Raw genomic sequence first — 12,032 nt, 5'->3', positions numbered from 1 at the left:
TGCTCTGGATCGACGTGTACGACAGCGTGTTCCATTTCCCACCAACATCCAGCAACTTCGCACAGCTATTGAAGAGGAGTGGAACGACATTCCACAATCAACAGCCTGATCAATTCTATGCAAAGGAAATTTTGTCGCGCTGCATGAGGCAAATGGTGGTCACACCAGATACTGACTGTTTTTCTGATTCACACCCCTACCTTTTTTTTAAGGTATCTGTGACCAAAAGATGCATGTTTGTATTCCCATTCATGTGAAATCTATAGATTAGGGCCTAATGAATTCATTTCAATTTACGGATTTCCTTATATGAACTGTAACTGTAAAATCTTTGCAATTGTTGCATGTTGCCTTTATATTTTTGTTCAGTATTCATTGTTGCGGTGTATAACGGGCGGATGGATATGTTCAAACGCTGTATAAAAAAATAATTCCCAGAATCATCGTCATAGGGAAATTCCAGACAGTTACCAAAAGTGACTTGCTTGCTAATTGTCCGTTCCATCATCCATTCCGATGGGATTATAGATCAAAGTGTATGCAAAATTATGACTAATATTATAGCCTATCGTGTAAAAAAAAAAAGCCGTAAGGCACTCCAGCCAAATGTATAATTTCTTGGAACTATTTATTTCTTGTCACAAAGTTCCGCGTACGTACACTGTACGTAGTTCGACAGTGTTCTGACGTCATCGATTTGATGGTCTTCCTTTTCTCGGCGGTTGAAACTGGCTAGGCTGCGTTGTTGTGTCGTTCACTGCTTGCATTTGTGGCGAAGATGGCCGCTGGTCCCCTCTCCGCTGTTCCCAACCCGTGCACGAACAATGATGGGATCCTTATCGGCGACAGAGTTTACTCTGAAGTTTACCTCACTATCAGCAACTCTCTCATACCGGAGGAAAGGCTTCAGCCAACCCCGTCTATGCTCGATGGCCTCGACCTGCACACTGAGACCGACCTCCGTATCTTGGGTTGCGAGCTAATTCAATCGGCTGGTATTCTTCTACGCTTGCCACAGGTAATCACAACAACAACAAAAAATCCAGTACCGTCAACTTCTGAAAAACATAGCTAGGAACTATAGTTGGCATTGTTTTACAACTCGATTATTTGTTTATATAACCCGTCAAAATAAGGCCAAGGAAGGGAAATACCCAAGCCAAGGCCTAACTCACAGCTAGCTAATTTGTTTATTAGCGTAATCTAGTAGGCTAACTTGGTCGGTGACGGGTGAATTTATGGAATCAGATATGTGTTATTTAGCGCAATTATCTGTGTTCTACTAATGTTACTTATTTAATGAAGTAGTTGATGTATACGTGTGCTGCGCGATAACATCGGTGGCCGTGGGATGACAAGAACAAAATGGCGGATGTCTATTGCTGAATTGAAAGTAACGTTACTTCCGTCTAATGTATTTTGTTCTTTACATTACAGGTGGCAATGGCTACGGGTCAAGTTCTTTTTCATCGTTTTTTCTACTCTAAATCATTTGTCAAACACAGTTTTGAGGTAAGCCAATTTGTTTCTCTCGGCTGATTAACAACACAACATTAGTTAGTTTAGCTACGGCATTCACTCACAGATGGAACGATCTTTGACTCACTGGTGGTGTGCGTAGAGAGAACGTTTACATTGGCGGCCATATTGTCATTTACTGTAAGTTAGCGTAGCTTGTTTGTCACGTAACCAGGCCCGTTTTGAAGCTGAAACCATTCCAAACGGATTACAGCTAACTAAAACTTGATTTGATTTAGCTAACCACTTTAGATGAACTTATCATTGCAAGGCCTCAGAGTAATGTTAGTGTTTTGATAGCTAACCACATCTAGCTACATACTGTAAACTTTATGGTATTCTTGTGTCCCCAGATTGTTGCTATGGCCTGTGTCAACTTGGCTTCCAAGATCGAGGAAGCACCAAGACGATTCAGAGACGTCATCAATGTTTTTCACCATTTAAAACAGAGTCATAGAGGCAAAAGGTAAGCATCCATATAGAAACTATCCTTCATTTCTGTTAATTGTATGTCAACCATTTGTGAGAAAGGCACATGTATTCATCTTGCATTACATTAATTAGTAACTATGTTTTAAGTATCTTGCATGATGTTGATCTGATGTATTAATGTGAAAAAGTGACCTGTTGATCCATGTACTCTAAACCATACTCTAAAACGTTTCAGTTTCCTCATCTCTGATCAATGGTAGTTACAGCAATATATTCACAGCTTCCTACATAGACAAGTAGATCAGTGAAAGGTGATACATTAACACATCTAACCTAAAGTGTTGCTTGCCAAGAAAAAACCAACTTGGCACCAGAAGACAAGACACACTGTGCTAGACGAGTGTCTTTCTTTGACCAGAATAATCTGTTCAGTTCCAATTCTAAGGCTGTGGTATTAACTTGGGTTCTCTTTTCCCTTGCAACCAACTAACAGCGACCAGCTACATTTACCAAAGCCTGGGTGATGTGGAATGGTACGTAGAGATGAAGCAGTCGGCATGACAACCATGAGCGAGGTGTCACCCCCCCCCCCCCTGGGAGACGCCCGTGGTGTGAGTCACTGCGGACAGGTTGGCCGCAGGTCCTAGGCTGGGAGCCTTGGGGACTCCTTTGTCTCAGTCTAAGCTTTGGGTGTTTGCGGACCCTCTGGTAACGTAGCTCAAACACTACATACTGAATGTACTACAGAGCAACCTCCCTCATTCACTAAATTGCATTCATGGCTTTCACAGAAATATCACCTTTTTCTTTCCTCTTAGAATATTTGCTGAGTTGTTGATATGCATATGTTCACTATCTAGATTTAATATTGAGGAGGTTCAATATGTTTAAGAGCTGGGTTGGTGGAGTTGTTCGTTTTTACTGTAGATCATCACCTGTAATTGATGGACATAAGCAGAGCTCTTCAGACGCTTGCTTTTTAGAGATTTTGTTGGGGGGGAAACCGTTTTTCTCTTGAAATTGACCATGGGATGCTACATTTAAGTCCGTTTGAAGTAGATGTACCTATTCCATCTGACTGATTTCAGCTTGTGTAAAAGCTTAGAAATATGAACTGAAGCTGCACGCATTTTCCATGTCACATGTTTTTGTCATCCCACTGAAGTCAGGAAATAAGTAAATCCGAACTTGTTTTTGTGCCATGAAATGCACGTTTTAATTGAAACTTTGGTCATGTTTGCGGTCCAGTAAATGTTTAGTTAGAAAATGTATTTAGTTCTGACTGAGATCTGGCATCCGGAAGTATTAGCTACAGAGTCATGTTACTACCATGTCATATCAGAGGACCAGATGGGAATGCTACCACACTTGCATGACTTCTGCTGTGGGGTCCTTAATCTCCTGTGGGCAGGTTCTGCGTGTTGACTGAGATCTGTCAGGACTGAATGGGATGAGATCTGAGCTGCATTAGTTCCAGGTTTCTATCTGGGTTAAGAGAGATAATGGGGTCCTTCACATGCTTCTTAGTGTAGAGGTTTATGGAATCAGGGTTCAGATGAAAAGCAGATGTCAATCTCAATGTGACTTTCCTGGTTAAATAAAGTATACATTAAAATGTAATTTTACATTTTAGTAATTTAGCAGACGCTCTTATCCAGAGCGACTTACAGGAGCAATTAGGGTTAAGTGCCTTGCTCAAGGGCACATCGACAGATGTTTCACCTAGTCGGCTCGGGGATTAGAACCAGCGATCTTTTGGTTACTGTCACAACGCTGTTAACCACTAAGCCTCCTGCCAGTGACAGTGATGTCCAAAGTTGAGTATATTTACACCCAGTACGTGTATGAGTCTAGACAATGATGTCCAAAGTTGAGTATATTTGTTCTCTTTAAAAAACGGAGGTTTTGATCTGTAAATGGAAGCATTTTTGGCCACCCCTCAAATTTCCAGTCTTGTGGGTCCATTTTCTTACAACCAGTGTTTTTATGTGCATGTTTTGTAGGTAATCGTAGTGTATGCCATGCCTTAAGTATTTTCTTTCCATAACATGGTGAGAAGTGTGTTTTGTTTGATGCTTCCTAATTGGGTGACTATGTGACTGAAGTCAGTAAATTGGTTATTTTCTTTTACACAGTATTTGTAATCAGATAGCTGACACCTAAGTTGAGAATCTATTTTTCCTAATACAACAATATAAGGTGAAGAACTGAATGGGTAGTCCATGTTTTTGCCAGGTTGTTTGGTGATGTTTAGGTTTCTGTTGATATTTCTGTCAAAGCTGTGATGCATGGTGACTTGGGGCAGACATGGGACCGTGTGACTCAAAAGCTTCCACTGAAATCACAGGAGTCAACTAAACCCCCTTAAAACACAAACCATTTGGGCCTGTTGCTTTAAGTTGGTCAAAGGGGGAAAGAGAACCAGTCAAAGAAAGCAGAAGGGCGCTTTCTTTTAGTCTGTTTTTGAGGGAGGAAATATTTTTGGTTATTTTCATTCTTTTATAAAGCAGGAGTGCAAGTTCATTGATTCTTGATCAGAACTACATTAATACCAAAAACCAAGTGATCAAAGCTGAGCGGCGAATCCTGAAGGAGCTGGGCTTCTGCGTGCACGTCAAGCATCCGCACAAGGTGAGGCCCTGTTACATCTCTCACAACACATACATCGCAACTGTAGATCCAACCGGTGGTATTCTGGCTCAACAGTCACAGCTACATTCATCTCTCAACTAGCATTAGGTCTACCTATCACACTACACTAACACTACTGTTCAATTAAGTGTGTGATAGATTGTCTGACTCACATGACACAGCTGTAGTTATGTTGTTCTAGAACGTTCTCTTCTCAGTACAGGCTGTTGCTTTTCATTCTCCCACACCTAGGGATTGTGGAACCGCGTTGGTTATTGCATAATGTCAACTGGTCTTCTTCCAGATCATCGTCATGTACCTGCAAGTCCTGGAATGTGAGAAGAACCAGACTCTGGTCCAGACTGCCTGGTAAGTTCATGGCCTCTTCCCTAACTAACCCAGTGCCCTACGTCACAAACACCTGCTGTATTACAGTCTGCCTCCACCCCTCTGTAACCTCTTTTCTCTGATGGATTCATTAGTGTCTTATTGAGAGCTGTTTTGTTTTCCTCTTGTCCTTACATGGCTATTTATAGTCTGATTCTGGTGACCAAGGAACTCAGTTTAACTTTGTCCTTTCTCTCTACTCTTTGATTAAAGGGTAGTCCATGCTGGTAAGTCTCATAAAGAACCTCTGAACTCTGCTCCTCCAACCACATGACCCCAGGAAGCGCCCCCCATTGGCTGGCTGCCCTTCTCGGAGACAGCCAATCCAGTGAGAGCTCTCTGCCGAGATTCACTGAAGGGGGCGGGCCTTTCCCAACTGCCAACATCGTCTTGTTTTCTCTTGGGGGTGTCCAAAAGGATTTGTATTTTTTTTGGGTTGTGCTTCCAAGGTTAAATTGTTATTTTTTTTTAACCTAATGGATAGCTCTATAGATAACTACAATTGCATTTTTTGTTTTTTTTTGTTACTTGCTTTAGATTCAAAGTAAACATAGCCTGAAGTTTTTTTGTTGTTGACTTAACCGTTTTCTGGGTATGCCTTTTTGATGCAGTAGTTAAAGTGTACTGTTGAACTGTCTATTTGATTTTTCTCCAACTGATGTGGTCTGCAGACATGTCTTACAGGCTGAACCTGCTCAGGCTTTGTCTCCAAGGACCTGTCTCGCCACCCATCAATATCCACCGGCCACTTTTAGCAGTAGTCTTATCAATAGTCCAAAGTTCAAACCCTCTGCAAGTCTAGGGAAGCTGGTTCTGGGGGGACCCCTGTGTGCTGGTTTTCATTTGAGGCTATCTGAATGTTGTCTAATTGTTCTGAAATCATATGACGGCCCACATACACAAGGGTCACGCTCCAGGACTGGCTCAGAATGGGGAAATATGTTCAGGCTATTCAGAGAAGCCCGGTTTAGATTTCAATGTCTTCAGAGTAAGTTTTTTTTTTTGTTCCAACACTAAAGCTAGGTTTTGCATATCAGCCCCAGCTTCCATTGGATCCTGAAGGGTGCACGTTCTGGGTGGCCAGGGCTGGGGGGGGATCTGTGTAGGGGTTGCACCAACAGTCTTCTGTTCTGTCACCCCCCTCATCTTTCTGTTTCAGTCTGTCTGACTGCTTGCTAGACACTTAAACCATCAGTCAGAAATGTCCATTGTCTGTCAGATGTTGTCATGTCTTGCCTGAGCTATAACCTATCAGGGTCACTGAATCTCAGACGACTAGCCGCAATTAGAAGCACACTTTTAAACAGCTTGAACCCTGTTGGCTTCCATCAACCGTCATGTCACTGTTCTACACATGGCAGCTTTGTGTAGGCCTTTTGATGGGGAGTTCAAGTTGAGGGTTTACCTACCGACTCAAAATAACAGCTTTTCTATCTTAACTGTAGAGTACAGCATGCCTTCCCACAGCTCTAGCCTGACCTGTCCAATCTGATCTGCGGTTAAGGGAAACTTCCATCTCCTCTCGGCCAAGGGATAAGTCATTACCCATATGGCCTCTGGTTGCATTCTAGTAAAGGGCTGCTATATATCTCTGGTCACCTCCACCTCGGTCTGCATTCACCTTCTGTTTGCATGCGCACTTAATAAAGGCATGTCGTCTGAATAGTAGGACGCATGTCCACCTCTGAATAGGACTTGTGTACTTTTCTTTTGGGAGCCATATTGTCTGTTACGGTAAGGACCTGTGGGCTCTAGGCCATTCTGTACAGACTTGGATCACCGTCCTGTCCTGTGTACAAGCTTTCATCTGTGACGCTGCATGTCCAGCTCAACACCAACATGGATGCACCCGAGAGAGAGAGAGAGACAAAGCTAAACTAAAACTAGAGTCTCCATACCGTTTGCCTATTACTATTTCAGATGCATAACTGTCTTTACTGGAGCGGGCACCAACTCTGGTCCCGTAGAGCTGCAGTGTGCAGGCTTTTGTTTCACCCCAGCACTAACAGATGGTTGAAGTAACATGGTCAAGCTGGAACAAGCCTGCACACCGTATAGCTGTTGGGGACCAGACAGAGGTGTTTGCCCAGACCAGTGTTTGTGTGATGTTGGGGAGGGACATGAGGCTGTGGGGAGATGGTGCTATGTTTCTGTATGTTGCTTGTGTCTTGTAGGAACTACATGAATGACAGCCTGAGGACCAACGTGTTTGTGAGGTTCCAAGCTGAAACCATCGCCTGCGCCTGCATCTACCTGGCTGCCAGAGCTCTGCAGGTATGACCATATTGGATCTGTCTTCTCATCTCCCACCTCCCTGTTCCCATCTCTCCCCATCTCTAGTCTTCCAATTTTTGCTCTCCTGTAATAGGATTGGTCTCTTAACCAGTGTGCCCTACCCATCCTGTTGAATGGCCCCATTTGTAGCATCATCAACTAAGTGCTGCATGTTGCTGTGTCTGTAGATGCCTCTTCCATCCAGACCTCACTGGTACCTGCTGTTTGGTGCCACGGAAGAGGAGATCAAGGATATCTGCATCACCACCCTCAAACTCTACACCAGGAAGAAGGTACTGTACATATCACCCCTAACCTTGTTCCTCCATATATCCTCCTGCGGTGTGACACAGTACACCTTACCTTCTTAACCCCCCCACCACCCCAAATCACCCTCCTAACACTCGCTCTGTTTCTGTGTGCCAGCCCGACTATGACCACCTGGAGAAGGAGGTAGAGAAGAGGAAGATGTCTCTGCAGGAGGCCAAGCTGAAGGCTAAAGGGCTAAACCCTGATGGGACCCCAGCTCTGTCCAACCTGGGGGGCTTCTCTCCCGGATCCAAACCCTGTGAGTTTACCTTACCATAGCTGTTCATTTAAACCCTGAGGTTACCTTACCGAAGCTGTTTATTTAATCAAGTGCCCTGCTCAAATCAAGTCATCAGAGATAAAGTACTTGGTGGTTGGAGGGTCCATAGTTCAACTTGGTGGTTAGAGGGTCCATAGTTCAACTTGGTGGTTGTGTTGGGTCCGTGGTTCAACCTGTTTAACGACCTTCTCGCTTTTAAATTTTTTTATTAACACAATAATACACTATTACATTTCTAAACAGGGACCAAACGGTCTAATGACAAGTTATGTGTCTGTTCCCCAGGTTCCCCCAATGTAGTGAAGGTGGAGGATAAATCTCCAAACCTCCAGGCCCTGAAACCTGTAAAGAAAGAACCAGACAGCAGAGCCCAGGGTTCCAAGAGCCCACACAACGGGTAAGGAAGTACTCTTAGACATAACAAGACCCATTTCTTTCTTGTTCAAAAAGTAGTTTTTTTTTCTTCCATTTTAAGCAGACACCTCTAATGGAAATGGCATCTTTTCTTGCTCGCTCGCTCTCTGTCTCTGTCTCTCTCAGGCTGAGGAAGGAGGTGAAGATTGGAAGGAACAGTGGGAGTGGATCTCGTTCCAGAACTCGCTCGCGATCACGCTCCCCACGCAGACAGTAAGACTTCACTCCTTCATTAATTATGTGTGCTTTACTTAGTAAACTGGCTGTAAAGTACAGCCAGTTTACTACAGTACTTTACAGCCAGTTACTACAGTACTTTACGGCCAGTTTACTACAGTGGTTTACGGCCAGTTTACTACAGTAGTTTACGGCCAGTTTACCACAGTACTTTACGGCCAGTTTACCACAGTAGTTTACGGCCAGTTTACCACAGTACTTTACGCCCAGTTTACCACAGTACTTTACGGCCAGTTTACCACAGTAGTTTACGGCCAGTTTACCACAGTAGTTTACGGCCAGTTTACCACAGTAGTTTACGGCCAGTTTACCACAGTAGTTTACGGCCAGTTTACCACAGTGGTTTACGGCCAGTTTACCACAGTGGTTTACGGCCAGTTTACCACAGTGGTTTACGGCCAGTTTACCACAGTGGTTTACGGCCAGTTTACCACAGTGGTTTACGGCCAGTTTACCACAGTGGTTTACGGCCAGTTTACCACAGTAGTTTACGGCCAGTTTACCACAGTGGTTTACGGCCAGTTTACCACAGTGGTTTACGGCCAGTTTACCACAGTGGTTTACGGCCAGTTTACCACAGTGGTTTACGGCCAGTTTACCACAGTGGTTTACGGCCAGTTTACCACAGTGGTTTACGGCCAGTTTACCACAGTGGTTTGCGGCCAGTTTACCACAGTGGTTTACGGCCAGTTTACTACAGTGGTTTACGGCCAGTTTACTACAGTGGTTTACGGCCAGTTTACTACAGTAGTTTACGGCCAGTTTACCACAGTACTTTACGGCCAGTTTACCACAGTAGTTTACGGCCAGTTTACCACAGTACTTTACGGCCAGTTTACCACAGTACTTTACGGCCAGTTTACTACAGTAGTTTACGGCCAGTATTTTACAGCCAGTGTCACACTCATGTAGGAATATGCATCTGGAGACCACTGTCTTAACTATTTTCTTTACTGTCTCTGCAGTTACAACAGCCGGCGCAGTCGTTCTGGGACCTACAGTTCTCGTTCCCGCAGTCGCTCTCACAGCCGCAGCCCCTCACCCCGACGCCATCCGCCCTCCCCCCTCCTCCCACATCTCAAGCCAAAGCCCAGCCACCATGGCAACATCGACCCCAAGCCATCGAGTCGTCATAGCAGCAGCGGAGGAGGGGCTCACAAGAGGAAGAGGTCCAGGTCGCGCTCTGCCAGCAAAGGGGAGAGGGAACGGGAGAGAGGGAGGGAGCGGGACAGAGACCGCAGCGCGTCTGACCTCTCCTCGGTCAAGAAGCACAAGCACGAGAGAGGTGGGCCTGGGGGAGGACATCACCGTGGAGACAGGAGGGAGCGGTCCAGGTCATACGAGCGGGAGCGCACCCACAAGGGCAAACGCCATAGCAGCAGCGGTGGACACTCGGGGCATGGGCGCCACCGCCGCTGAACCAGGGTCAGGGGTCAAGAGGAGTAACGTCCACTCCTTAATGCAGTTCTGTCTATTTTCTTTTTGGTCTGGTTTCCCACCCCAATCCTCCCATTCAAACCTTTTTTAGTTTAAATGTAAAATGATGGACTTGGAGAGAACATATTTACAGTGTAAAGATGGGTAACTGCTGATTTATTGACAATGCTTTGATTTATAAAAGCGACTCTTCAGTGGAAGAAGGAATGAATGTGTATTGAACAATAAAATAATCATTCAGGAAAGACATCCCAATAGTTTTTGCACAGTGGACTGAAGGTGACTACCGGCTTCAATTTGTTTGATAATTTCTTTGGACAAATGTGCGTTCGCTAAAGCCGTGTTCTGTACAGATGCAAAGGACTACTGGGCTTCTCTAGAAATAGGCCATGTTTTTTTACATCTGGATGCAGACTCTTGATTTCAGAACCTTTTAGGATCGTGGTGAATTTGTTACACTGGTTTTTAGTCTGCATGTGTTCATGTCTGATTTTTACACAATAAAAAAAAAAAAAAAAAGAGAGAGACTGACAATTGATTGACGTCTGTTTTGTTACACCATACTACAGGTCATGAAAAGCTGCAGTCGCCTTCACACAGGCAGCACAATTCTGATATTCTTTCACTAATGGTCATTTGACCAATCGGATCAGCTCTTAAAAATACAAATTAGTTAGGGAAAAATCTGAATTGGGCTGCCTGTGTGAACCCAGCCAAAATGGGGCGTGTTAAACACCTGTCATGTTGACAACTCTATCCCTTCAACAGTCTTAACAGGCCTACACATCTACTGGCAGTTAGGTGTTGTCGTCATGATCCAAGAGTGAAAAGCTGTCCATCACATTATCAGGCTCCTAATCGTGAAGCATTAAAATCACATTTCATTTGCCACATGTGCCGAATACAGCGAAATGCTTTATTACAAGCCCTTAACCAACAATGCAGTTTTAACAAAAATATGTGTTACGTTAAAAATAACATAATTAAAGAGCAGCAGTAAAATAAAAGTAGCGAGGCTATATACAGGGGGTAGCGGTACAGAGTCAATGTGCGGGGGCACTGGCTAGTCCAAGTAATTGAGGTAATATGTACATGTAGGTAGAGTTAGTGACTGCATAGATAATAAACAGAGTAGCAGCATCGTAAAAAGCAAATAGTCCGGGTAGCCATGATTAGTTGTTCAGGAGTTTTGTGGCTTGGGGTAGAAGCTGTTAGAAGCCTTTTGGACAAAGACTTGGCGCTCCGGTACCGCTTGCCGTGCGGTAGCAGAGAGAACAGTCTATGACAAGGGTGGCTGGAGTGTTTGACAATTTTTAGGGCCTTCCTCAGACACCGCCTGGTATAAAGGTCCTGGATGGCAGGAAGCTTGGCCCCAGTGATGTACTGGGCCGTACGCACTACCCTCTGTAGTGCCTTGTGGTCGGAGGCCGAGCAGTTGCCATACCAGGCAGTGATGCAACCAGTCAGGATGCTCTCGATGGTGCAGCTGTATAACTTTTGAGGATCTGAGGACCCAAGCCAAATCTTTTCAGTCTCCCTGAGGGGGAATAGGCTTTGTCGTGCCCTCTTCACGACTGTCTTGGTGTGTTTGGACCATGATAGTTTGTTGGTGATGTGGACACCAAGGAACTTGAAGCTCTCAACCTGCTCCACTACAGCCCCGTCAATGAGAATGGGGGCGTGCTCAGTCCTCTTCTTTTTTTTTTTTACCCATAGCATTGTAAGTAATTGCTCCTCTGGGATAAATACTTATCATTTAATTGATTTATTAGAGTCCAGTGTGATACCCCAGAGTCATGTGTAATTCCAAACCTGCAGATTACACCCTAGTATGCCTTATTACACTGCAGAGTGTATAGGGAAGTGATACTGGTAGGTAACATGAACTTCCTGTTAAACAATGGTTGGCCTATATATTTCCATCATGTTACGAATTACGGATTGTATAATGTAGCTTATGTCAATAGTGTTCTGATGAGCATGTAATAATAATAATAATAATAATGCCATTTAGCAGACGCTTTTATCCAAAACGACTTACAGTCATGTGTGCATACATTTTTACGTATGTGCATGTGGGTAGAGTTAAAGTGACTGATCACCACAAGAGGGC

The 12,032-nt window shown here is 44.3% G+C and overlaps 1 protein-coding gene across 3 annotated transcripts; it reads left to right on the top strand.

Moving 5' to 3' along the window:
- Positions 1–702: 702 nt before the first annotated feature.
- LOC121567597 (cyclin-L1) lies at positions 703–10,450 on the top strand. 3 transcript variants are annotated; one of them, XM_041877769.2, is made up of 11 exons: positions 703–1,018; positions 1,438–1,512; positions 1,872–1,984; positions 4,458–4,581; positions 4,886–4,950; positions 7,143–7,242; positions 7,431–7,535; positions 7,669–7,810; positions 8,117–8,228; positions 8,372–8,458; positions 9,448–10,450. In XM_041877769.2, exons 1-11 carry the CDS (start codon positions 779–781, stop codon positions 9,899–9,901), a joined length of 1,617 nt encoding a protein of 538 aa, XP_041733703.1. In that variant the 5' UTR covers positions 703–778; the 3' UTR covers positions 9,902–10,450. The 3 variants fall into 3 exon arrangements, with proteins under 3 accessions (XP_041733703.1, XP_041733704.1, XP_041733705.1); XM_041877770.2 differs by having other exon boundaries at positions 704–1,018; positions 4,461–4,581; XM_041877771.1 differs by lacking the exons at positions 703–1,018; positions 1,438–1,512; positions 1,872–1,984 and adding an exon at positions 2,445–2,483 and having other exon boundaries at positions 4,461–4,581.
- The last annotated feature ends 1,582 nt before the right edge of the window (positions 10,451–12,032 follow it).

The sequence above is a fragment of the Coregonus clupeaformis genome, chromosome 6 (genome assembly GCF_020615455.1).
Source record: "Coregonus clupeaformis isolate EN_2021a chromosome 6, ASM2061545v1, whole genome shotgun sequence".
NCBI lineage: Eukaryota > Metazoa > Chordata > Actinopteri > Salmoniformes > Salmonidae > Coregonus > Coregonus clupeaformis.
Note: the sequence above shows the minus strand (reverse complement) of the source record. Positions and strands in the feature narration are given on the sequence as shown.